The sequence below is a fragment of the Balaenoptera ricei genome, chromosome 11 (genome assembly GCF_028023285.1).
Source record: "Balaenoptera ricei isolate mBalRic1 chromosome 11, mBalRic1.hap2, whole genome shotgun sequence".
NCBI lineage: Eukaryota > Metazoa > Chordata > Mammalia > Artiodactyla > Balaenopteridae > Balaenoptera > Balaenoptera ricei.
In genome coordinates, this window is record NC_082649.1 from 99,841,419 (window position 1) to 99,869,345 (window position 27,927).

The window sequence follows — 27,927 nt, forward strand, 5'->3', positions numbered from 1 at the left end:
AAATGGGATCATACTATGCCTATTATTCTATAAGTTTGTTTTGCCTTAAGCAGATATATGTTGGAAACATTTTGAAGGCAATACATACTAGCTCCACCCTTTCTTTCAATTAGCTGCACAGTTTTGTATGATGTGGATGTACCGTTTGTTTCGCAGACATTCCCAGTATTCCCCTACTGATAAGTAATCAGGTGGTTGACAGCTTTTTTTTTTTTCTCCTAGAAACAATACTGCAGTAAGCATCCTTACATGCTAATATATACATCATTATATGCTGATACTCTAAATTCTCTCAGATAAGTATTTGTGTGATCCCATTTTTGTTAGTATCTGTCAGTCAATCAATCAATCATCTATCCTATCCCTAAATATTAGAAGGTAAATAGTGGGTGATGCGATTTTTATCTAATTTTGCTTTTCTGTTTACCAATGTTTAATACAATCATGTATTTCTTTTGTGATCAGAGATAAGAATGATAAATATCATTTTAAAAAGAAAGAAAGAAGATCCTTCCTAGGTTTGAGCTGAAATCTCCCTCCCAGTGTTTTCCTACCTGCGTCTCTCACAGAAGAGCAATGCTCAGCCATTAGATGTGTCTGACATGTTGCAGTTTGAAGGGTGTTCAGTCCCTAGTAGCTGATAAACGGTGGAGCCTGAATCCAGCTTCTCTGACTCTGGGAGAGGGTTCAGGCTTTTCCCATTTCACCATATCATCTGACCAGCTTTACTGTTTTTCTTGTGGGAACCCCTTCAGGATTGTAAAGTCATCTCTCATTTCTCTAGAATTTTCTCCTTCCAGGCCAAATGCTCCCAGTTCTTTTAGTCTTTCCTCGAAGGACAGGGTTCTGGGATTTCACCATTGTGACATCTCTCCTCTGTTTCCTTTTTACCAGGTCAACGATGTCCTCTTTAAAGTATAACTCTTGGAACTGAACCCAGTTGAGAATACAGCTGAACTTTCACCTCCCCTTTCCTAGAGTCTACTCCTCTATTAATATGACCTCACCCTAAAGTAATGTTTCTGGCAGCCACATCACTTTATTGCCCAATATTGACTAGGTCTTCCTCATCTCGTTGTGTGCATTTGGTCTCTTGACCGTCACTGTAGGATGCTACATTTATTTGTTGTTTATTTTATCTTGTTAGATCTAGCCAGTTGTTCTGATCTTGTGGGAAGTTATCTAGATCCTGATTCTATATGTAATAGATAATTGGCATTTTTTGGCATTGTCCAAGATCTCTCTTCCTGACAGTATCCTAATTTCCTTTGAGGAACCTCTGTCTTTTCCCCTGTGGGCAGTCTTGGTGGGAGGACAGTTCCAGGGGCCCACTACAGAAGCTGCGGGGTCCAGGTCCCTCTTCTCAGTGCCTCCTGTGAACTCTCTAATGAGTCTCCTTAGAGATGTCGAGATTCCCTCAGCAGGCTTGGAGCTGGCTTGGTTCCCTTCCTCAGTTTCCCCCGAGGAGGGCAGTGTGTGTGTGCGTGGACCACCCATTCATGCCCCTGCAGAGTCTCACTGCCTTGACAGTGCCCAGCCCCCCAATCCACGCAGGATCATTTGGCTGCTCCCTGGATGACTCTTTGGAGCCAGGAGCCCCAATCCCATTGTGTTTCCAAACCATGGCTTGGTAGGGCTTTTGAGATCACACACAAAGGCAAGGGATATTATGATCCCTTTGGCCAGAGGCCAAGATGAAAGCTGATCCAATGGAAAGAGGAGACTGACTGGGGGTGGAGGTGAATGTAAGTGGGGAGCATGGGGTGCCAGGTGTAGGTGGGGAATATCCTGTCTCTCAAAGGAGCTCCTAGCATCATCCTGGAGACTCTGGGACAGCAAGAATGGGCAGGGGATGATTCCAAGCTTATGGGGGATGGTCAGTAGCTCTGTTTACCAAGTGCTTAGTCTGCCAGGAGCTGTGCTGCACATCGTACATGCATTATTCTTTTTAATTCCTGACAGCAACCCTATATATTATTATGCTCTCTATTTTACAGCCAGCAAGTCCAAGCTCAGAGAGGTGAAGTAATTTGTCCAAGGACACACAGCAAATAAGAAGCCAAACCATAAGAGCCAGTGATCTTAAGAGTGATGACACCATCCTGCCCCTCTGGAGGCATCTCGGAGATAGAAGGGAAGATGAAAATCCCAGGCCTTCCAGGTGGCTCCAACTGTGCTAGGAGTTTGAGTCTGAAAATAGGCCTCCAACTGGGATCTCTGTTGAAAGGACAGCAGACCACCAGCGTTGGGAGTTGTTGGGAGCTCCTACCCTAGAGTACCTTGGAAGCTCCCAAGGAAAGGGAGAGAGAAGGAAAAGACAAAGGTGAGTGACAGCAATGAAGTCTCCTGCTTAGATAGGACAATTGGCTGGCATTTCTGTTCTTGCTGGTAGCTCTGGCGGGCAGGAGCAGAGAAACAAAAGGCAGCACGGGGGTGATGGGGTGGCGGGTGCGGTGGGGCGTGGGCGAGATGCTGCCGCCTGGAGGACATTCTTTGCGTTCTGCCCGCTGTCCTATCTCTGAGGGCAGGAACAATTATACTCTTTCACTCAACTGGCCAAATTAAGCCTCAAGGGTTCCTGCAGTCTTAACTCATTCCTTCTCAGATTTTAGCCTCCATGGATACCAACTAAACGAACCCAGTCTTTTAAAAAGACGTTTTTTTTTGTTGTTAATAAGTCTGATAATCCGGTACACACTTTAAAATCAACTGTTCCTTATTTCATTCCCTCTCACTCCCAATTCCCTTCAACTCTTTCTGGTATTTCTGATTATTCCTTCTGGTTTTTATAAGTGTTTTCTAAGGGTCAGATTTATACTGCTAATGTTAATTTTTTTTTTCAGTTTTAGATTCTACCTATTGACTACTACAAAGGAACGTGAAGATTTAGCTCTCATATTGCCTTCCACATTTTTCTGCACCGCTTTTGTTTATATCATAAGTCTGCATTTACAATACGAGAAGCACGAAACAGATTATTCAGGCTGAGTCAAGAGTGTACTGTGATTATAATTCCTTTGCTAGATGTTCTGTTTTTCCTGGGGTAAGTGTTGCTTGGTTTTTTACTTGCTTAATTTTCTACGCATCTATCACTAATTCACCTATCTATCATTAATTCCCCTTAATCTTTCCTTGAAGCGAAAAATAATCTAAAGATTTGGCTTCCCATCCAGATAAGAATACTTTCAAAAAGACTCACAGACTTCTATAAAAAATACGTGGTTTCTTCAACAAATAAACAGCTTGAAAAAAAGCAGGGGGAGGGGAAAATGTTATAAAAGAGACTTAAGAGACATAGCAGTCAAATGCCACGTGTGGGCCTTGTTGGGATCCTCATCCAAACAAACCAACTGCACAGGGGCGTTTTAAGATAACTGGGGGTAGTCTGAACATTGATTGGTCCTTAGCATAGACTAAAGAATAAACCTGTTTGGACTAGGTGAATAATGGCATAGTGGGTCATGTTTTAAAAATTCCTTATCTGTTAGAGCTACTTACTAAAATGTTTATGTGTGAAATGATATCGTATCTAAGATTTACTTTTAAAACACTCCAGGCAAAAAAGCGGGTTTGGAAGATACATGAAATACTGGCAAAATGTTGAGAATTATTCGTTATCAGTGGAGGGAGATGGGTACGTCCTTATACTATCCTCTCTACTCTTGTGTATGGTTGGAATTTTCCATAATAAAAACTTTTAAATGAAAAATAAATTCACAAAGAAATGGAAGAAAGGAAAAGATTGCACAGGGTTGGCTGTGCATTTTGTGAGCTGGTTGCAGAAATAAAACATTTTATGTATTGGGTACTAGCCCACTTTGGAGGGGCAGGGATACAGAACTCAGGTTTCTGAAGCCCACTGACCTTCCCAGGCTGCCCCAGAGCCCGGGAGATGGGGAGGTGGGACCAGGGTGAGAGCAGGGTCAGCAAGAGGGGTGGCAGGGTGGGGGGTTAAAGCACAGGAGAGGCTCAGGGACATGCTGGCAGACCCCTGACACCCCTCTGCACCCAGCAGTCGCAGATCTCTCCTCGATGCCCTCCTTCTGCAGCCTGGGTAGTCTACAAGAGCCTCTCGTAGCCATGACCATGAGAGATCTTGATGTCAGCTGCCAAGGGCTTATGATCCACCTCTCCTGCTTAACAGTGATGTAATTCACATAACATAAAATTCACCTATTTAAGGTGTACTATTCAGTGGGTTTTATTATATTCACAAAGTTGTGCAGCTATCAATTTTATTTTTTATTTATTTCATTTTTAAAATAAATTTATTTATTTATTTATTTATTTATTTATTTTTGGCTGTGTTGGATCTGCGTTGCTGCGCGTGGGTTTTCTCTAGTTGTGGTGAGCGGGGGCTACTCTTTGTGGCGGTGAGAGGGCCTCTCATTGCGGTGGCTTCTCTTTGTTGCAGAGCACAGGCTCTAGATGCGTGGGCTTCATTAGTTGTGGCACGCAGGCTCAGCAGTTGTGGCTCACAGGCTCTAGAGCACAGGCTCAGTAGTTGTGGCGCACGGGCTCTAAAACGCAGGCTCAGTAGTTGTGGCACCTGGTCTTAGTTGCTCCGCGGCATGTGGGATCTTCCCAGACCAGGGCTTGAAGCCATGTCCCCTGCATTAGCAGGCGGATTCTTAACCACTGCGCCACCAGGGAAGTCCCTATCACCACAATTTTAGAACATTTTCTTTTTTATTATATTTTTTATTATTGAAGTATAATTGATTTACCATGTTGTGTTAATTTCAGGTGTACAGCACAGTGATTCAGATATATATATATATATACACACACACACATATATTCTTTTTCAGATTCTTTTCCCTTACAGGTTATTATAAAGTATTGAGTATAGTTCCCTGTTCTGTACAGTAGGTCCTTGTTGGTTATCTGTTTTGTATATAGTAGCGTGTATACGTTAATCCCAAACTCCTAATTTATCCCCCACCCCTTTCCCCTTTGGTAACCATAAGCTTGTTTTCTATGTCTGTAGGTCTATTTGTGTTTTGTGAATAAGTTCATTTGTACCTTTTAAAAAATTTATTGATCGATTGCCGTGCCATGCAGCCTGCGGGATCTTAGTTTCCTGACCAGGGATAGAACCCATGCGCCTTCCATTGGGAGCACAGAATCTTTACCACTGGACCACCAGAGAAGTCCCTGTACCTTTTTTTTTTTTTAGATTCCACATATAAGTAATAGCATATATTTGTCTTTCTCTTATCTGGCTTACTTCACTTAGTACTGTATGATAATCTCTAGGTCCATCCATGTTGCTGCAAATGGCATTATTTCATTCTTTTTTCATGTCTGAGTAATATTCCGTTGTATATATATAACACATCTTTTTTATCCATTCATCTGTCGATGGACATTTAGGTTGCTTCCATGTCTTGGCTATTGTAAATAGTGCTGCAGTGAACATTGGGGTACATGTATTTTTTGTGAATTATAGTTTTTTCCGGGTATATACCCAGGAGTGTGATTGCAGGATCATATGGTGACTCTGTTTTTAGTTTTTAAGGAACCTCCATACTGTTCTCCATAGTGGTTATACCAATTTACATTCCCACCAGAACATTTTCATTACCCCCAAAAGAAACCTGTACCCATTAGCAATCACTCCCCATTTTCCTCCTCGCCAGCCCTGGCAACCACTAATCTATCTTTTGACCCTATGGATTTGCCCATTCTGGACATTTCATAAAAAATAGGATCGTATATGTGATCTTTTGTGATTGTCTTCATTTAGTTCCACACTTCATCGCATCATAGGTTGTATCAGAACTTCATTCTTTTCATTACTGAATAATATTCCATTGTATGGATATACCATATTTTATATATCTATTCATCAGTTGATGGACATTTGGGTTGTTTCCACTTTTTGGCTATTGTGAATTATGCTGCTGTGAGCCACGATGTACAAGTTTTTGTGTGGACATACGTTCTCATTTCTCTTGGGATATCTGTCTAGGAGTGGATCCTATGGAAACTTTGTTTAAGCTTTTGAGGAACTGCCAGACTGTTTTCCAAAGTGGCTGCAGATCTCCTTTTGGCAGATGGGGAGACTGAGGCCCAGAGAGGGGAAGTGTCTTATGCAAAGCCACACACTGAATCAGAGCAAGAAAGGAGGAGCTAATCATATAAATGGCCTCAATTCCACCCCACTCTGACCTCACTACCGTCTCACTCTCCACTTCTACCCCATCCATTCCTTTCCCTGCCCAGTAGCAAATCCTTTCCCATCAGTCCCTCCCAAAGGCTCCTGAAGCCACATCAAGATCAAGTTCGTGTCTGAGGGGTGACTTACAGGCTCTCTTGACACCTGGTCTTGCCTTTGCTTCATCACGTCTTTTTTTTTTTTTAAATGCAGCTTTATTGAGATATAATTCAAATGCCTTACTATTCATTTAAAGTAACCCAGCGCTCATTACATCTTTTTTTTTTTTTTAATGTTTTGGTTTTTTTTTTTTTAATTAATTAATTATTTTATTTATTTTTGGCTGTGTTGGGTCTTTGTTTCTGTGCGAGGGCTTTCTCCAGTTGCGGCAAGCGGGGGCCACCCTTCATCACGGTGCGCGGGTCTCTCACTATCGCGGCCTCTCTTGTTGCGGAGCACAGGCTCCAGACGCGCAGGCTCAGCAATTGTGGCTCACGGGCCTCGTTGCTCCGCGGCATGTGGGATCCTCCCAGACCAGGGCTCGAACCCATGTCCCCTGCATTGGCAGGCAGACTCTCAATCACTGCACCACCAGGGAAGCCCTCATTACATCTTTTTATTCTCTACACTTCAGGGTCACCCAAGTCTTGTTTCGGTTTCGTGAAAACACCACCACCTCAGCTCTTGGGACCTTGCATACACTGTTCCGTCTGCCTGGGATAATCTTATATTATATATATACTGAATATATTATTCAGTAATGAAAAGAATGAAGTTCTGATACAACCTATGATGCGATGAAGTGTGGAACTAAATGAAGACAATCACAAAAGATCACATATACGATCCTATATCTTCCCTTATATCTTCCCCTGGCTCTGTATCTAATTCCTTGTAATCCTTCACATCTTGAGATGATACTTTGCTGGGAAGCCTTCCCTGGCCTCCCAGGTTGGATGACTTGCAGGACATTCCCACAGCCTCCCTCGGATTATCCCTGTCACGACATGTGACACAGTTTTCTGAGCTCTTAAGGTCTGGAGTGTGGCTTGCTTGTGTGCACAGTTTTGGGCAGATGGTCAATGAATGTCTTGTTTAGTGAACAGGAAGATCTGAAAATATCTAGCATGGCACTGGGCATGTTGCAGAAATCCAGTAAATATTTGCAGACTTCATGGCCTACTAGGATAGGGCAGTACCTCCTTTGGGGAACATTCTAGGTAATTAAAGGGTAAAACATGATTGTTTTTTCTTTCCTGGTACCCATGCCACCTTCTTCTGGCAGCAACACCCCTATTTTCCTTTAGGGAATCATCCTTATCCCATTTTCATTCCTTATAGTTTAGGTAGGGCTAAGTATTTCCTGGAATGTGCACATGACCCAAATCAAGTAGCCTGACTTTTACTGGAATTTTAAGGGGTGCTTTTCACTGGGGTTACTAAGCTGGTGTCTCCATGAGAAGACAAACTACCTGATAGTAGAAAAAGGCAGACCTGAGAAAGCAACCAAGTCTTGATGATATCAGTGAGGCCCTGGTTACAGTGAAGACACTGACCATTGAACATTTTAGTTACTGGACCAACTTACATTCCTTTAAAAAAAATTGCTTAGGGCTTCCCTGGTGGCGCAGTGGTTGAGAATCTGCCTGCCAATGCAGGGGACACGGGTTCGAGCCCTGGTCTGGGAAGATCCCACATGCCGCAGAGCAACTAGACCCGTGAGCCACAACTACTGAGCCTGCGCGTCTGGAGCCTGTGCTCCGCAACAAGAGAGGCCGCGATAGTGAGAGGCCCGCACACGGCGATGAGGAGTGGCCCCCGCTCGCTGCAACTAGAGAAAGCCCTCGCACGGAAACGAAGACCCAACACAGCCATAAATAAATAAATAAATAAATAAATAAATAAAATTTAAAAAAAAAAAAAAAAAAAAAAAAAAATTGCTTAAGCCAGATTGAGTTCTGCTTTTATCACTTGCAACTGCAGTATTCCTCACACAGTTAGTAATCCCCCATATCTCACACATACACCCATGCCCATCACACTCCTTATAGACCAGAGGAACCATACTGACTTTTGCCTCTAAGTGCAGGTTTACCTACTGTCCTCAAATCTAAGTCATCATTATTTTTCTGAGTTGTGTTGTGCAACTGACTGTCAATGTTTAGCCTTCCACGCAAGGTGCCTTCCATACCACTATCAGTAAGTGGACATTTCAGGTTGTCCTAAATGGTTTCAGGTGCTAAGTCCAGGTTGGTGGAAAAGGTAGAACGCTCATCTAGCAGTCTGACCCAAATTAAACTCCAAGAAGCACACATGATAAGGACTGTTCCCTGAACTTGTGAGCTGGTTCTGGGAAGAGCCTGCTAAAACAAACTTGGCTTTTCCCTTTGACTTGCTGGTGCCAAGGAAATGTGCATTTACCACTGTGATGGGTCAGAAAAGTCTCACACATTTTACCCACTTAACTTTGCTACAGGGAAAAGGACAAACTGTGTGTGGATCAAGAGGCAGACTGAAATGCTCTGAGGATGCCTTGTAGGAAAGAGGGTGACATCACTCTCAATCACCAGTTACTGTTTCCATTCCTGCCCTACCTGGACCTTTTGGTATATATCATACAACTCCCCACTTTGTCAGGGAGCAGTGAATTGTAGACATTTTAATCTGAAGGCCTTTGCTGGTTCTGTTCCCTCTGCTTGGGATGCCCTTCTACACTGCAGAACTCTTTCAAGGCCCAGGTCAAAGGTTAGCTCTCCTGGGAACCCTTGCTCCTTTAATATTTTATTTTAGCAGCTCTTTTAAATATTAGCATTTCTTACCTTGGGTCAGTGGGTCACTATGAATAGGCTTTGGAAAGTCTATTAGTGCTCCTGGGGTTACCCGAGAGGTCTGTGTGTCTGTGCCCATGTGTGTTACTCAGGAGGGGAGGGTCAGAACTTCCATCAGATTCTCCAAGAGGTCCTGTGACCCAGTGAACGATTAAGAACCACCAATTTCTTATGTGTCTCTCTTATGAGTTCCTGAGGGCAAGAGTTACATCTTTTTCCATCTTAGACTCTCCAGCACTGGTCCATGATAGACACTGATAACTGCTGGCAGAAGGCTGTTAGTGACCCACAGAGGCAACATTTTTACAGGCAAAGAAAAGGAAACAGGATGGTTTAATTTGTAGAGTTGAGTTGTTTGTTTTTGATTATAGCGTTCAGCATGTAAATTACATTCACCTCGTGGTACAGAAATGGCCCTCTGCCACTTCCCTGGGACAGTTAATCCAGGCAGAATTATTCCTGGGCAACCCTTACCTATGTGTCTGCCAGCAATCACCCTCTCTCCCTTCTTTTTTTTTTATTTTTTATTTTTCTTCCTCTCTCCCTTCTTACAACCATATGTAAGCTCTCTCTCATCCAGAATAACTTGGACATGGGGTCTGTCGTTCAACAGAGTAGCCATATACAGTACAGCACCACTGATTTGTCAACGGATTTGATATATTCTGAACTCCAGATCAAGACCTTGCATTACTTAACTGTTGAAGTCTTTGAGGATCCCAAAGGCACTTGAGAATCTGGCAGTGTATCAGGGTCACCAATTTTCACTGGACAGTATTAAGACATAGAGAAGGTTTGCTAAGTCTGTCCTGGCCCTGGGTATTCACTCTGAAAAGAGTTTGTTTGAATAAGGTTTTAACATATTGGCTCTTCATGTCATTCTGCAGGCGCAAAATGAACAACACAGAGTTTCATCCATTGGTCCTAAATTTTCGGTAATGAAAATGTATTATTTGCATAAGGAAAGTTATGAAAATACTAACAAAAAATTAAAGGTAAAACGCGGGGTGTTTGGATCCCAAGAAAACAGGCGTTTACTATGGTTTAGAAGTCAGAGTGACTGTACATAATCATTAGGTTTAATCGACAACACTTTTTCTGAAATTCCTGAATTTTTGCTAAGTTTTATATATTATCACTAGCTTGAGTTTCTCCCCCTGTCTTACTTTTATTACTAGAGTCACCAGAAGGAAAACTTTAAACATTTCAAAACTCGTTGTTTCTGGGCAAGTCACCCAGCACACACTCCTCATGTTTCTTCTGGTTTCAAACATAAAGGGGAACCCGGCTCAGACAAGAACAATCCTTGCTGCACACCCGCCAGCTCACGCATCCCCCTTTTTATTCCGAGAGGCTCCAGGTCAAACAAAAGTTACAAGGTTAAGCGCTACTCCGAGTTCCTGACACAGCTGACCCCTGCTTGGTCTTCAAAAAATAGAGGTCTGTAATTCCTTTTTGAACATGCCTTCGAAGTGGAGGTCTTTGGCCATGAGCTCCTCTTCGACATCATCTAGTGCCCACTGGTGATCCGTCAGCTCCAAAGCTTCCCACTCTGTCTGCAGAGGAAGAGAATGTGGGGGCAGGGAGAGAAGGGCTGTTATAAGAGCAGTGCTGACTTGCTTGGGCCAGGAGCTGGGTTCAGCTATGTATATGTGAAGCTCACTCAATCCTATGAGGAAGGTGCTGCTCTCCCCTTACCCACCCCCCTGCCCCCAAGTTACAGACTAGGAGACTAGGCTAAGAAAGAAAGAATTTGTTCAAAGTCATTGGAGCTGGCAACTAATAACATTTCTCAAGTATTCTATTAATGCTGACTACTTTCGCTTTTAGTAGGTTTTTAAAAAATGTTGTATGAAACTTAATGTGCAATACAAATGTTAGCTCATGGGTGTGGGTTTTTAAATATATAATTTAGGCCGTAAATTCACCCCTTTAATATGTGCAATTTAGTGGTTTTTAGTATATTCACAAAGATGTGCAACCATCACTACCTAATTCCAGAACACTTTTGTCACTGCAAAAACAACTCCATGTCAAACAGCAAACACTCCCCACTATCCCCTCCCCCAACCACTGGCAACTACTACTTTACTTTCTGTATCTTTTTTTTTTTTTTGGCTTTGTTGGGGCTTCGTTGCTGCGCGGGCTTTCTGTAGTTGCAGCGAGCGGGGGCTACTCTTCCTTGCGGTGCGCGGGCTTCTCATTGCGGTGGCTTCTCTTGCTGCGGAGCACGGGCTCTAGGCACGCGGGCTTCAGTAGTTGTGGCTTGAGGGCTCTAGAGCACAGGCTCAGTAGTTGTGGCTCATGGGCTTAGTTGCTCCGCAGCATGTGGGATCTTCCTGGACCAGGGATCAAACCCTTGTCCCCTGCATTGGCAGGCGGATTCTTAACCACTGCACCACCCGGGAAGTCCCTGAACATTCTTGTACTAAGTTTTTGTGTGAACACGTGTTTTCAGTTCTCTTGGGTACTTCGCTAAGAGTAGAACTGCTGGGTCATATATGGTAACTGTGATTAACTCTTTGAGGAAAGGCTAAAAACTGTGTTCCAAAGTGGCTGCACAATCACCAGCAGGTATGAGGGTTCCAATTTCTTTGTATCTTTGTCAACACTCATTATCCATCTTTGTATCTCATTGTGGTTTTGATTTGCATTTCCCTGATGACTAATGATGTTGGGCATCTTTTCATGAGCTTAGCTTATTGGGTATTTGTGTATCTTCTTTGGAGAAATGTTTATTCATGTCTTTTGCCCATTTTTACTGGATCATCTTTTTATTGTTGAGTTCTAAGAGTTCTTTATTCTGAATACTGGACCCTTATCAGATATATGATTTGCAGACATTTTCTCTGATTCTCTGGGTTGTCTTTTCACTTTCTTAATAGTGTCTTTAGAAGCACAGTCTTCATTTTGACAAAGTTCCACTTATCTATTTTTCCTTTTGCTGCTAATACTTTTGATGTCATATCTAAGAAATCATTGCCTAATCCAAGGTCACAAACATTTACACCTATGTTTTCTTTTAAGAGCTTTATAATTTTAGCTCTTATATTTAAGTCTTTGACCCATTTAAAAACTTTTATTCAAAAAAATTTTTTTTATTGTGGTAAAATATATATACAATACAAAATTTGCCACTTTTAGCCACTGTTAAGTATACAATTTAGTGGCATTTATTAGGTTCACAATGCTGTGCAACCATCACCACTATCTATTTCCAAATTTGTCATCCCCTGAAACAGAAACTCTGTACCCAGTAAGCAATAAGAATCTTTTCTCCCCTACTGAATTGTCTTGGCACCTTTGTCAAAAATCATTTGATCTAAATGTATGGATTTATTTCTGAACTCTCAATTCTATTCTGTTGATCTGGATGTCTGTCCATATGCCACTCCCACACAGTCTTCATTACTGTAGCTCAGAAGTAGGTTTTCAGATCAGGAAGTGTGAGTCTTCCAACTTTGTTATTATTCAACATTGTTTTGCCTGTTCTGGGGCCCTTTCATCTCCATATGAACTTCTGGATTAGCTTGCCAATTTCTGCAAGACAGGTTGGTGGAATTTTGATAGGGATTATATTGAATCTGTAGATCAACAGATCTAGGGCTATTGCCATCTTGATAATATTAAGTCAAGATAATATGTACATGGATATATTTCCATTTATTTAGGTCTTCTTTAGTTTCTTTCAGCAGTATTTTACAATTATCAGTGTACAAGTCTTGCGTGTTTTAAATTTCTTCTTATTTTATTCTTTTTGATACTATTGTAAGTGGAATTGGGTTTTTAAATTTTTTTTTAATTGAAGTATAGTTGATTTACAATGTTGTACCAATCTCTGCTATACAGAAAAGTGAATCAGTTATACGCATATAGACATTATTTTTTTACATTCTTTTCCATTATGGTTTGGAATTGTTTTCTTAATTTCAATTTTTCAGATTCTTTATTACCAGTGTGTAGAACAACGACTGCTTTCTGAATATTGATCTTGTATCCTAAAACCTTGCTGAACTTATTACGTGTAATAGTTTTTTTGTGGATTCCTTACGATATTCTATATACGAGACCATGTTATTTGCAAACAAAGATAGTTTTACTTCTTCCTTTCTAATCTAGATGCCTTTGATTTCTTTTTCTTGCCTAACTGTCCAGGCTAGAACATCTAGTACAATGTTGAGTAGAAGTGGTGAGAGTGGACATCCTTGTCTTGTTCCTAACCCTAGGGGAAAAGCTTTCAGTATGAGTATGGATGTTAGTTGTGGGTCTTTCATAGATATCTTGCATCAAGATGAGCAAATTCCCCTCTATTTCTAGTTTTTATCGTGAAAAATTATGGAGAGTTTGCTGTACAAAAATTATATTGGATTTTACACATTCCAGAATCATTTCATGAAAGGCCGTAAGTAATTTAGATTTTTTTTTTTTTTGGCTGTGCTGCGTGGCCTGTGGGACGTTAGTTCCTTGGCCAGGGATTGAGCCCAGGCCCTCAGCAGTCAGAGCGCGGAGTCCTAATCCCTGGACCGCCAGGGAATTCCCAATTTAGATTTTATTGAATGAAATTTATATCACGGTCCAAAAAAGTTCAAAATATTCCAAATGTTTACTTGGTACCTCTGATTGGGCTGTTTTGTTTTTTTTTTAATTTATTTATTTATTTACTTATTTATTTTTGGCTGCGTTGGGTCTTCGTTGATGCGCACGGGCTTTCTCTAGTTGCGGCGAGCGGGGGCTACTCTTCGTTGCAGTGCGCGGGCTTCTCATTGCGGTGGCTTCTCTTGTTGCAGAGCATGGGCTCTAGAGCACAGGCTCAGTAGTTGTGGCGCACGGGCTTAGTTGCTCCGCGGCATGTGGGATCTTCCCGGACCAGGGCTCGAACCCATGTCCCCTGCATTGGCAGGCGGATTCTTAACCACTGCGCCACCAGGGAAGTCCTGGGCTGTTTTTATAACTTCATTTACAGTGTGGATTAAACTGGGTGAGCATTTAAAAACCAGTAAAAGGGGCTTCCCTGGTGGCGCAGTGGTTGAGAATCTGCCTGCCAATGCAGGGAACACGGGTTCGAGCCCTGGTCTGGGAAGATCCCACATGCCGCGGAACAACTAAGCCCGTGAGCCACAACTACTGAGCCTGCGCGTCTGGAGCCTGTGCTCCGCAACAAGAGAGGCCGCGATAGTGAGAGTCCCGCGCAGCACGATGAAGAGTGGCCCCAGCTTGCCGCAACTAGAGAAAGCCCTCACACAGAAACGAAGACCCAACACAGCCAAAAATAAATAAATAAATTAAAAAAAAAAAAAAAAAAAAACACAACAGTAAAAGTACCAAGAATCTCTAATTTACTTAACAGATGATTCTGTCTCTGGAATAAGAGACATGTAAACGGAAATACATTTTTGCTAAATTTAAAGGATGGAACCATACATACTACACTCACTTCAGGAAATTCATCTTTAAAAGTAACGCTGGTAACACCTTTCCAAGCTTCAGTGAAGCTCGGAGGAGAAGTGAGTGTACCTTAAAAGCTTTGTTGGTGTCGGCAGGCATGGCCATGGCTGCTCCAGTCATCTGTTCCTGCATCATCCGTGATTGGTCAGCAGCTGCAGAGTAAGACACATCCGCGTGAGTGCCAGGGCGCAGAGAGCACCTAGGACCCTCAGAGAAGGATGGTCCTTACACAGCACTTACAGATGCTTGGTAGTGGGTTAGAGAACCATATGACAGTTCACTGGCCCTGTCACGCACTATGTGAAAGCACTTTACCTCTTCTGAAAAATGGACATGATAATAGCAGGAGAAGGAAGATAACTAAAGGAAGTGCTAAACTTTATTTCAAATTTAAATAACACTAACAACAGCCATCAGTTACTGAGCAACTCCTACATGCCAGGTACTTCACTAAGTACTTTATGTGTCTACCTCATCTACTCCTAACAACAAACCCAGAAGTCAATCATTAAGGTCCCTATTTTACAGATAGGCAAACAGAGGACTGGAGTGCTTAAGTAACTTGCCCAAGGTCCCAGCTTGGCAGAGAGAGCCAGGATTGATACCAGCAGGAACTCTAGTCAATGAGTAAACTGATCAAACCCAGCCTTCTTTCAGCTTCAGGTTTACAGGCTTGTATTGCTGGAGCTGGATCCCTCACAGGAGGGCATCAGACTCTGGGCAACTAAATACTGTCCCCATGATTACCAAGGAGAATTCAGATCTTCAATCTGACCCTGGGGTTTTTAAGACTCAGAATACCTCAGAAACTTATGAATACGTTTAAGGAATGAAGCACTGTATTTGACTGTGTTCACAAACAGCATAGACTACATGATCATTCTGGCCCTGGCGTGAATGACTCATCTATTGAAGTATTTGCTTCTTACCATTATCTTGGCCCAAAATCAGAGAGTAAATGCTCCGAAGCCCAAAGACATTGAGGAAATACCAGGATGCAGAACTCACCCTAGGAAGCAAAAGTGAAACAATGTAGGTAAGTTATTTCAGAATTAACCTAGTTCACACACTTTTCTACCATCCAAAGTTGTTCAGAGTATGTAAAGGAATCACCTGGGGCAGGCTGTAGTCATCCAAAGCACAACCAAAGAAGAAACACAAGTTGTGAAGGCCATGTTGCAAATAGTTATAGCTCTGTGCAGGCAAACAGCTGAGCACTGGATTTGGACAGACTTGGGGGTCAAATCTCAATTCCTCCACTCACTTCCCAGAGTTGCCATGAGGATAAAATAAGGTAATATACGGAGGCAAACTGCTCCTTCCGGCTATGTGATAAATTCTTTGGCATTCAGTAGCAGGAACTGAACTCACAACTGGTGTGCTTCATTTTATCAGGGAATGCAAGCTTTGTTTAATTTTTCCTTCATACATAATGGGTTTTCAAACCATTTATTATTTGTAATCATAAAAACAACACACACTTGTTATATATAATAAATGCCAACAATACTAAAGTACATAAAATATAAATAGAAAGAGGCCTCCTGTCCTGAATTCCATTCTCTAGAAGGAATCACAAGTGTTGGTGGGCTTCATACTGAAGACTGTAGCAACTGGGAAAGCCATTCCAAGTTTTGAACTATTATCATCAAAGCCCTCCTTAGCTTAGGTTTCCCACCTTACCCCAATAAAGTTAATATGCTCGCATATAATAAAAACTAAAGAGTATAAGAAATGATACAGAGATGGAAAGAACCCACACTTCATTCCAATACTTGGGTCACACCTATCTGTACATAATGTTGCAGGTTGGTAAGGTAGTTTATAGCCGGTTCTAGGCTCCTTTGTCCACGCGAGTATGTCAGATGCTGAGAAAAGATAAAAAAGCTTTTCTCCAGCCCATGAAGTTTTTGTTTAGCCCACATGAGACTGGAAGGTCAAGGTTTAATAGAGTCATGCTACTCATATTAAGTATAGCTTTTCTCCTCTGGGGGAAGGGCACATAGCCAAGACTCTCCCAGCACCGGGTCTATCCTGTCCCTCCCAAACAACCAGAGACTGCTCTGCTCCAACTGGGGAGTGAATCAAGATCAGCACTGGTTACCCCCCGTTGCCCATTCTCCTCCTTCTCCTACTGTTTGGCTTCCTTTAGATGCTAGTCTTTGGGAAGCCATAGACAAAATAATCTGGAGAGACCACATGAAGAAGCACTACTGCATTCCAGAGGCTGTAGCAGTGTTCTAAGAGCTCTTCAGATTTTGGGTTTTATTACTCTGCTATAAAAAACAGAATGGTAAGACACGAGTGTTGGATTTGGACAGGTTTGTGGTCAAATCTCAATGTCTCCAATTACTTCATAGGGTTTCCATATATTATAAAATAATATATGGAAAATCCTTAGAACGGTGACTGGTACCAATGAAAAGGATTAATGTTGTTATTAGCAGTAATGTATTTTGGAAAAAAGAATACCAACATCCACTTCCATAAGCTCCAGGGTATGTATTGCTAAAAAGTCTGCCTTGGCCAGAGTTCCTGGCTTTATCTTTTAAATTTCTTGGAGTGGACACATCTGCTCTTGCACTCCTCAGCCCCAAGATGCTAGGGAAAAAGAGGCTGATACAGGGCTTCCCTGGTGGCGCAGTGGTTAAGAATCCTCCTGCGGGCTTCCCTGGTGGCGCAGTGGTTGAGAATCTGCCTGCCGATGCAGGGGACACGGGTTCGAGCCCTGGTCTGGGAAGATCCCATATGCCACGGAGCAACTAGGCCCGTGAGCCACAATTACTGAGCCTGCGCGTCTGGAGCCTGTGCTCCGCAACAAGAGAGGCCGCAACAGTGAGAGGCCCGCGCACCGCGATGAAGAGTGGCCCCCGCTCGCCGCAACTGGAGAAAGCCCTCACACAGAAACGAAGACCCAACGCAGCCATAAATAAATAAATAAATAAAATTAAAAAAAAAAAAAAAAAAAAAAAAAAAAAAAAAAAAAAAAAAGAATCCTCCTGCCAATGCAGGGGACACGGGTTTGAGCCCTGGTCCAGGAAGATCCCACATGCCATGGAGCAACTGAGCCCATGCGCCACAACTACTGAGCCTGCGCTCTAGAGCCCGCGAGCCACAGCTACTGAGCCCGTGTGCCACAACTACGGAAGCCCGCGCCCCTAGAGCCCATGCTCCGCAACAAGAGAAGCCATCGCAATGAGAAGGTCTCGCACTGCAACGAAGAGTAGCCCCCACTCGCCACAATTAGAGAAAGCCCGCATGCAGCAACGAAGACTCAACACAGCCAAAAATAAAATTAATTAATTAATTAATTAAAGAGGCTGATACATTCTCTCCTTTTGCAAGACTCATGTAAAAGTTGCCATAATCCACCTGTGGCATTCTGAGTGGAGTTTCAATGAGAAAAACTCCAAAAACCTATTCCAGTGAAGCAGGCAAACTGGAAATCCTGTTCTTTAAGAGATCCTTGTTTTAGATTTTGGTTGGTGTTTTTATTAAATAGAAGAAAGTCCTTACCAGGAGGCATCTAATGTGAGTAGTTCAATTCCTTGCTGTAGCATAGGCTTAAAACGGAGGGTCAGTGGAAACGGGACCTTGGCTGCAGAGAAGAAAGAAAAAATTCAGAATCACTCCCAGCTTCCTTTGTAGAACAGTTTAAGTGTGATGCACATATTATTTCCCTGAGGAGGTGGGAAATCTGTACCATACAGTGTTTAGAAAATGATTTCTACAAGGAGATGTGTGTCACCTTCTGAAGAATTAACAGTCAAATGTCACTCTGCTCTAGTTCCTTGAAAAACACCAGCTTCTCAAGTGCTTAAGAAGCAGGGGCTCAAACTGAGCTGTGTCCCAAAATCTGGAAAAGAAACTTGCACTGATCTGTTAAGCCCAAAGTGGAATACATACACACAACGAACTACATTACTGAGAAACCTAGTTCATTTAAATCAAAGCAGCTTACAAACAAATTGACCAACAACTCACCCCAACACCTAGAAAATGAAGTCAAGACAGAAATAGGCTTCCTTTCTCCTACTCACTAGAATACCAAACTAGTTTCGGATATAAACTAGCAATCCACTTGTTTGAGTCCCTATTAGTAAAAAAGCAACCACATCATGAATTTATGATCATTTTGGGATAAGAGCCATAAAATCAGAGCATATTAAATTTTTTTGTTCAAAGACTTATCAGTTTCCACTAGAGAACATAGGACCCGTGATAGTAGTGTCTCAGCAGCCCTTGGATTTCTGAACAGGGTCATGGGAAAGGGTCACAGATGAAGTAAACCTGAAGTCTTCTGGGTCTATAACTTACTTGTGACAAAGCCTGAAAACGTCATGTTGATCCATCCACCAATAAGAATCATAGGGAGGACATTTGTGACATTGCCTTTCATCATATCTGTGAGCATAGTGGGATCTAAGACAAAACACAAGAAACCAATACCTGTTACCACTGTTGGCAGGGACTTACTCCTGTTTTCTGTTAGTTTTTAATTTATTTGATAATTAAAGTAATACAAGCTCATTGTAAAAAATTCAAACGACATAGAAACACAGGATGCAGACAGTTCCTCTGAGCCTACTCTCTGAACATTTTTAACTGTTTGTTTTATCTCCTTCCATCTTTATATATCTATAAAAACATACATATGCACTTATACATGAATATACACACAATAGTTTCTCTCTCTATATATATATATATACGTATAAAGGGATACTATGCTTACTATTCTGCTACTTTTTTTGTTTGTTTGTTTTGTTTTTTGACTGTGTTGGGTCTTCGTTGCTGCGTGCGGGCTTTCTCTAGTTGCGGTAAGCGGGGGCTACTCTTTGTTGTGGTGCATGGGCTTCTCATTGCGGTGGCTTCTCTAGTTGCGAAGCATGGGCTCTAGGTGCGCGGGCTTCAGTAGTTGTGGCACATGGGCTCAGTAGTTGTGGCTCGCAGGCTCTAGAGTGCAGGCTCAGTAGTTGTGGCGCATGGGCTTAGTTGCTCCATGGCATGTGGGATCTTCCCAGACCAGGGCTCGAACCCGTGTCCCCTGCATTGGCAGGTGGATTCTTAACCACTGTGCCACCAAGGAAGTCCCTATTCTGCTCTTTAATTTTAAAAAGTTAACATATTGGGAATGGTGTTTCCACATTGGTATAATATCTCTCATTATTTTTAATGTCTGCATGGGAGTCCACTGTGTGGTCACTCATCACTTCTGGGTAGGCCTATAGATTGTTTGTTTGGTTGGCTTTTTGGCCAATAAACAGTGTTACCAACAACTTCCTTGTACATAAATCTGCATGTTTATATAAGTGTTTCTGTAAGAGAAACTCTTAGAAGAATTTCTGGGCCAAGGGATTTACCATTTAAAACTGACTTTCAACAACAGTGAGAGGGCCTAACTTCCCATGACCTTGACAGTAGCAGTTTTGGTCAAGCTTTTCAATCTTTGCCAGTTTAATGGGCTATAAATGACATCTTGTTTTAATTTGCATTCCACTGATTTTAGTGATGTCAAGTATCTTTTCATATACTTATTGGTCTTTTTTTCTTGTAGGTTTTCTAAAAGACTTATTAAAATCAATTCCAGTATCTTCTGTCTAGGTTTAAAATAACTGGTTATCTCACCTAAAGAAATAGGTACTGAAATGAGTGGATAGGCAACACTGAATAATAAGTTATTTTGTTTTACTTTAAAGATGCTGTATTTTTCACATGACTGGGATCAGAGAAAGTAAGAAATCTGTTAGAGGAAAAACTGTAGGATGGGCCAAGCAATCATGTCTGACAAAGAAATAGATGGTCTAGGGAAGCAGTCAGGCAGAATCTGGAGGTCATCTGTCAGCAGTAGGATCCAGGCACTGGATGGGACCTGGGACTGGAATGCTCTCCAGCTGTGCTCCTCAGAGCCCCGGGTCCTGAGGAACAGCAAAGGGGAGAGACCCAGGGACAATGGCTCTAGTCCCCACCCCCTCAGCTGAGAGCTCTTTTTTTAATCCACTTTATACATTGGGGTTCCCTGAAGATTTATTTGAAAAAGAGAACCCCACTTCTGTAGATCCCTGTATCCGATGATCCCTAAGGTCCCTTAGATTACTGTCTTGTAAAATTTAAATTTCAAATAAAACGACATCCTCCCTGCCCATCCCCCCAATAATGATAAAAGTCTTCCTTAAAGATGAGAGAAGGGAATAAACATACCAGTCATAGGAGAAGGAGGAACAACCTTCCTTTTAGTTTTTTTGAAAAATCCATCCTCTGGGTTGTTGAAGTAATATTTTCGTGTCAGGAAAGACTAGTAGAAAAAAGAACTTTTTAAGTCTTAAAACTGTGACATAGCACATTGTCAAATTATTCCCCCAAGGTTTAGTCAGAAGGCCCTTGGAATATGCTGTTACACTCAGAGCTGGCAGCCTACTTGGCAGCTGACCTGACACTTTAGCTGAGTCACATTTAAAAACAATTTCCCAAGAAGGGCAAGGTCACAATGACAGCAAACACCACCAGGACACAGCTTAATTACTGACTTGCCCGCCTTCAGCTTTCCCCGAAGAATCCCCTTATAAAACATTCAGATATCTACTGCCCTCAACAGTGAATCGCGGAGCTTTTACTCATTTATGAGTACCTGTTTGGGAATGTATTTTCCATTTTCCCTGAGGACTCTGCTTCGAATTAGGACTTGACTGAAAAATACAACCAAGACAATGAGATTTTTAAAAGCGAAACACTAGAAGAAAATGAGAGAATAAAGTAGAACACCTATTTAAACACAAGACAGGGCCTATTTGGCAATAGCTCTGTGCGGAAACTTTTCAAAATACAGTGTTCTTAAAACCAGTAGAACATATTTAACCCAACAATGAGCTTTCCAAAAGAGCATTTTTCAGACGTGACTGTTCCTGAACAAAGATTTCTGAGGAAGGCACATTTGGGACATTACGCTCAGCTTTTTCTTACTTTATAATGAGCTAAGAAGGAACTTTCTCTGAGTGAAAAGAGTAGCAGTTGGATGCTACTCAGAAGACCTGGGACCAGGAGGAGGGAGGAAGGGTGAGGATAAACGAAGGAAGTTTTTAAACCCGATAGAGAAGTGAGTACAAGACTTGACAGGGTTGTTACCTGACAGACAACAAATAGAAATTGTACTCAGGACTCAGGATGTTAGTAAGCTTTCAATAAATACTTATTGAATTAATAAATGAAATTATCTGATACTTGAACATAATTGATCATTACAGATAACAAAGTGTAATACCACAAGTAGGCAGTGCTAAGATACAAACATCAAACAGAAGAGATAAAAATGCTAATTTTTTCTAGATTTTCAAAGGTGGTTTTAATGAGCGGAATAAAAAACCTCCTTAAGTTAATGGAAATCCTTCTTGAAAAGTGAAAAAAACTGTATACAGAAATGAACACAAGAAAACTGTGCTTGGTTTACTGTCTACTCCTCAATGTAGACCACCTGCTCTAAGCAGTCAGCCGGTACGCTTAGGGTCCCGCTGTCACCTTATGCATATTCTAGCTTCTCCATGTGCTGGGATTGCTCTAGTGCCCCCTCCCTCACCAATTCTACCTCATCATGCTCCAACACCCTTTTCAAATCCCACCTTCTCCATAGAACTCTTTTTTTTTTTAAATTTATTTATTTATTTTTGGCTGAGTTGGGTCTTTGTTGCTGCGCGGGGTTTCTCTAGTTGCGGCACAGGCTCGGTAGCTGTGGCACCCGGGCTCAGCTGCTCCACGGAATGTGGGATCCTCCCGGACCAGGGCCCGAACCCGCGCCCCCCACATTGGCAGGCGAATTCCCAACCACCGCACCACCAGGGAAGTCCCAGAACTCTTTTTTTAATTGAAGTATAGTTGATTTACAATATTGCATTAGTTTCAGGTATACAACATAGTGATTCAGGTTTTTTTTTTGCATATTATTTTCCATTATAGGTTATTACAAGATATTAGATATAATTCCCTGTGTTATACAGTAAATCCTTGTTGCTTATCTATTTTAAGTACAGTAGTTTGTATCTGTTAATCCCATACTTGTAATTTGTTCCTCCCTGCCTCATGGTGCCCTTCGGTAACTGTAAGTTTGTTTTCTATGCCTGTGAGTCTGTTTCTGTTTTCTATATAGATTCATTTGTATTATATTTTAGATTTCACATGTAAGTGATATAGTGTTTCTCTTCGTCTGGCTTATTTCACTAAGCATAATATTCTCTAGGTCCATCCATGTTGCTGCAAATGGCAACATTTCATTACTTTTTATGGCTGAGTAATATTCCACGGAACTCTTTTTGATGCCCAGTGGCCTCATGGAATTCTCTCTGGTCCTCCTCCTCTTGACCTCATTATACTGTACAGCTGACTGCTCTATACACAAGCCTACAGAGGTGACAGGTGATATGTTTCGTTCCCTGGGAGCTAGTCTAAAGCTATTCACAGACTTCCCTGGTGGCGCAGTGGTTAAGAATCCGCCTGCCAATGAAGGGGACACGGGTTCAAGCCCTGGTCCGGGAAGATCCCACATGCCGCGAAGCAACTAAGCCCGTGAGCCACAACTACTGAGCCTGCGCTCTAGAGGCCATGAGCCACAACTACTGAGCCCACGCGTCACAACTACTGAAGCCCATGCACCTAGAGCCCATGCTTCGCAAGAAGAGAAGCCATTGCAATGAGAGGCCCACACGCTGCAATGAAGAGTAGCCCCCACTCGCCACAACTAGAGAAAGTCCATGCGCAGCAACGAAGACCGAATGCAGCCAGAAATAAATTAAAAAAATAAATAAAGACATCTTTTTAAAAAATAAATAAATAAAGCTGTTCACAATGTGGCCTATGTACGAACACTGGTCTGTGACGACGTAAGAATAGTCACTGAGAGTGAGGGTTTAGAAACCTTTATAGTAAATTGACATTGTCACAACATCCAAATATGTGATCAAAAAATTTTACAAAAGCACCAGTCTGAGATAAATTGGAAATTGAAAAACCAAAAAAATTGGTCCTTTACCACTGACAGTTTAAGCAGCACTGGGTCTCCAATAATGGGTAAGAATTTAAGCTCTGGTGTTGGACAGATGGGTTGAAGTCTTTGCTCTGCCACTTGTTAATTATGTGATCTTGGATGAGTCATTTAAATTCCCTACGCCTCCATTCATATTGTGTATAATAACAGATTTATTCTCATTGAAGAAATACTTCTTGAGCTTCTGAGTGCCATGTTAGGTGACATGAACAACAGTGATCAAAAAGCAAGTATCTCAAGAAAATTAAAGTTTAGTGGGGGAGAAAAACATTAATCAAATAACCACAGGAATAAATGTGAAATTCATCTGTATGTCCTAGGAAGGAGAGATGAATGGGGGATGTGACTGAGTCTAGTAAGTCGAGGTCTTGGAGAAAGCTTGGCTGAGGCGGTATGATTACGTTGAAATCTTAAGGATGAGTAGAGATTACCTTGGCCACGTGCTGGAGGGAACAGCTTGGGCAAAAGCTGTGAGGGAGGAGTAAGCACTCTGTCTCTGAGGACCTGAGAAAAGGCCATATGGCTGGAAGAAAGAGGACTACAGAAATGTGGTGAGACAAGGCTTGAGAGGTTGGCAAGAGCCAGACTATGCAAGGCCATGTGAATCCCAACGCTTTTTTTAAAAATTGTGGTGAAAAACATGTAACAAAATTTACCATCTTAACCACATTTAAGCGCACAGTTCAGTAGTGTTAAGTATATTCACATTGTTGTGAAATAGATCTCCAGAACTTTTTCATCCTGCAAACCTGAAACTCTTCCCATTGCACAGTAACTCCCCCATTCCCCCTCTCCCAGCTCCTGGTAACCACCATTCTATCAATATTTTCTGTGAATTTGACTACTTTAGATACTTCACATAAGTGGAATCATACAAATACTGTCTTTTTGGGTCTGGTTTCTTTTACTTAATGTCCTTAAGGTTTATCTATGTTGTACCATGTGACATGATTCCTTTCTTTTTAAGGGTTCTACTGTATTTTAGTCTTTATCTTAAAAGCAAAACGGGGAGGAAAGGAAACCCCTGCTGGTGGGAATGTAAATTGGTACAACCTTTATGGAAAATAGTATGGAGGTTCCACAAAAGATTAAAAATAGAATAGAATCACATTAAAAAATATATATATATATTTGCATCCCCATGTTCATTGCAGTATGAATCACAATAGCCCAGATATAGAAACAACCTTGAAAGGATAAAGACAACATGATATATATGTAGACACACACACACTGGAATATTATTCAGCCACGAAAAAGAAGGAAACCCCTCATTTGCAACAACATGGATGAACCATGAACACATTATACTAAATGAAATGAGCCAGACACAAAAGGACAAATACTGTATGATTCCACTTATATGAAGTACCTAGAGATAGAAAGTAGAACGGTGGGTCCCAGGGGCTGAGGGAGAAGGAAATGAGTTATTATTTAATAGGCCCAGAGTTTCTGTTAGGGATGAGGAAAATATTCTGGAAGTGGATGGTGGTGACAGTTGCACAACAATGTGAATGTACTTAATGTCATTGAATTGTATACTTAAAAACAGTCGAAATGGAAAATTTTATGTTATGTGTGTTTTACCACATTTTTTTTTAAAGAGCAAAAAGGAAATACTGAAGGACTTTAAGCTGAATTCTTCCTATATATTATGTCATTTAAAGTGATTACCACTGTACCGGCATACCCTAAGCACTAAGTTAATGGTATCTCCTATTTTCCTTGTGCATGTTTTATCACTTGGACTGAAACTCCCTGAGAGTAGGATCTTGACCTTGTCATATTTTGTACCCCAGAGCATACAGCACAGTGCAGGGCACATGGGTGGTCATCAAGAAAACCTTGTTCACTATAGATAATTCAGGACTTCCACAGGCTGAACAGAAATTCGGCTAGGTCTCTATACTGCTGAGCAATTTTGCAGAAGTGGGGTTGAGAATTGTGACCTTGAGGCATTTAAACCCTGAAGCAAGGCAAACTTAAATTATCCTATACATTCTAAACACTCAGTTTCTCTAAGGTCTGCAAATTCTACAAGAAATTTTTAATTTTGCATTTTCATTTCCATTAATATCTAAAAATAAGTCCTTGTACTGGTTATAAAGGTAAATTTCTGTTTTGCAGTGGTAACTTGCAAGTGAAAAACATTTTCTTAAGATAAAACTCTAGTTTTTGTTTTTTTTCCTTTCCGAAGAGTCAGTGTATTCTTCAATCTTGAGAACCACTTTTTACATACATTCTATTCCCAAATATGGTCTAATATTTTTTTATTTGTGTATTTTTCAGTTTTGGTTTAACACATTTTAGAAAAATTTTAGTAACTTTTGAGGCAGTAAAACTTAATTTATGAAACCAAATGTCCCATTTTGTGATCATTCAGGCTCATGGAAACTTATACTGTATCTAGAGAAATGTTTTACAGACATCATCTAAAATTTAATCCCCACGCCTGCTCTATGAGGCATGTCCTGGTATCATCGTCCTTTTGCAGATGAAGAAAGTGAAACACAGGGGTAACTCAGCCAAGGACAGTCAGCTGGAGGGGGCGCGATGTGAACCCGGGCAAACTGACATAACCCCTGCACTTTCTTGCCCAAGGTCACGAGAGAGTGAGATCGCCGGAGAGGGGAGGGAGCTGACCTGTCGGAGACTTGTTCCTGGGTGAGCTTCTTGTCGCTCTGCAGCAGGATGGACACGTAGTGGCGAATCATGCCCACGAAGAAGGTGATGATAACGATAGGCAGGACCACCCAGAGGCGGATGTTGGAGTCGAGCAGCAGCTCCGGCCCTGCCATCTTCACAGAGAGCCGGCTCCCGGCCACTTGTAGCCGGGTCGATCTTCACCGGGGCGCAGGTCTGCTCGTCGAGTTCGCCTCCGGGCCTTCTCACGCCCCTCAGCCAGGCGAGCCCGGAACCCCACCTCAGCCTCTGCCCTTGCGCCCTGCCCCCCGCCGGGCCGCGCGGCCGCCGGCTTCCGGCGGGGAAGTTTGACGTCACGGCGAGGCGCGCTTCGACGGCGTCCGTGTGGCGTTGCGCCGCGCGGGAAAGTCGAAAAGGATGAGCAACAAAGGCTTCTCGGCGGGTGAGTGGAGCAGCGGTCGTTTCCTCTAGAGGCTCCGCGTCTCTGCGGCCGGTCTCTAGGCCCCGGCAGAGCCCGGCCTTTTCATCTGGGGCTCCGCGCCCCGAACCTCAGCTTCCTCAACTGTCTTGTCATGGGATAATCCTCCCAGGTATCTCCTTGCGTCGTTAAAATGACGGAGTGAGGAGGGACTTGACCCCTGCTCCCTCCCCGGAGGACCTGGTCTGGGCAGCCCGTCCGGTCTCCCCGGCTTTCAGGCTTCTGTGGAAGCGGGACCGGTTAGCACGTTACGGGCGTGTGCCCTGAAGTCAGGAGGCCGTGACTTGCCTTAGTTTTTCCATCGACAGAATGGCTGGTAATGGTTATAAGTAGTAAACGAGGCAACGGATAAAGAAAACGCTTAGCATGACGCTTGGTACATAGTGAATGGTAAATATTATTGGAAGGCACTGTTATAATCAAGAGTAAGTGTAGGTGGTAGTTAAGAGGCAGATCCTGGAGCCGGATTGCTAAATTGGAATCCCAGCTCTGCCACTGAATGTGAGAATAATGGTAGCTACCTCAAAAAGTTTTGTGAGGAATAAATGAAGTATCAAATGTAAAGCACTTAAAATAGTTTTTATTAGCCGTTAGTATTTACCTGCCTGCCAGCCATTCTCATTTAGCGAATATTCTCGGAAATTTTTTTTATGTCAGGTACCGTGCTGGGCACTAGGGATACCTGAAATAAAGGACACTGGGTTCCTGCTCTCAAGGAGCCCCACAGTCTAGTGCATTGTAAGGGCTCCTACATATACTCTGGAGCAGGGAAGCTGGAGTAGTAATCTCCCTTGGGGATAGGAGGAAGATGACATTTGACTGAGTCTTTAAGGAGGAGGAGTAATTTCCAGGCGGATAAGAGCATTTCAGGTGAAAACAACACCTTATGCAAAAGCACTGAAACCAGGAAGGTTCTAGTTTACAAAATTGAACTCCCTGTGGTTCAGGCCCTCCCCTACCTCTTCAGGCTCATTTCTCACTCTACATTCTCCCTGTTTCAGTGTTGAGTTTTTCCTTGCCTGGACCACTCTTCTCATACCTCTTCTACTGGCTAACTCTTATTTCAACCCTCAGGTCTCTGCTTAAAAATCACTTTCTCAAAGAGATTATCCCTGAGAAATTGTCCCTGCTTTTCTTCATCACCACCAACTAGACTAGATTTCCTCATAGCACCCTGCACTTTTCTTTTATAACTACATCAGGACTACTTGGTACTATATAGTAAATTCCCTGAGGACAGGGGTTGTATGTGGTTCACTGTTGTAACCCCAGCACCTAGCACAGTCCCTAGCATGTAGTATTGGGTTAATGAGTTAAAGGAGCAGTAGACTGGGGCTAGATG

At 42.3% G+C, this 27,927-nt stretch overlaps 2 protein-coding genes across 12 annotated transcripts in view; one reads left to right on the forward strand and one right to left on the reverse strand.

Annotated features, from left to right (window-relative positions):
• FANCD2 (FA complementation group D2) overlaps positions 1–27,927 on the forward strand; it is an 89,716-nt gene that overhangs the window by 7,244 nt on the left and 54,545 nt on the right. For 10 of the 11 annotated variants that reach the window (XM_059940301.1, XM_059940302.1, XM_059940300.1 and 7 more), the window contains 3 exons: positions 1,998–2,323; positions 2,844–3,043; positions 26,066–26,549. The gene's annotated coding sequence lies outside the window, so the exon portion shown is untranslated. The other variant, XM_059940307.1, reaches the window with a different exon arrangement.
• Positions 9,999–26,445, reverse strand: EMC3 (ER membrane protein complex subunit 3). The gene is made up of 8 exons (XM_059940356.1): positions 26,108–26,445; positions 21,062–21,119; positions 20,635–20,728; positions 18,751–18,855; positions 17,950–18,031; positions 15,363–15,442; positions 14,503–14,585; positions 9,999–10,544 (listed from the first exon to the last, which is right to left on the reverse strand). Exons 1-8 carry the CDS (start codon positions 26,260–26,262, stop codon positions 10,416–10,418), a joined length of 786 nt encoding a protein of 261 aa, XP_059796339.1. The 5' UTR covers positions 26,263–26,445; the 3' UTR covers positions 9,999–10,415.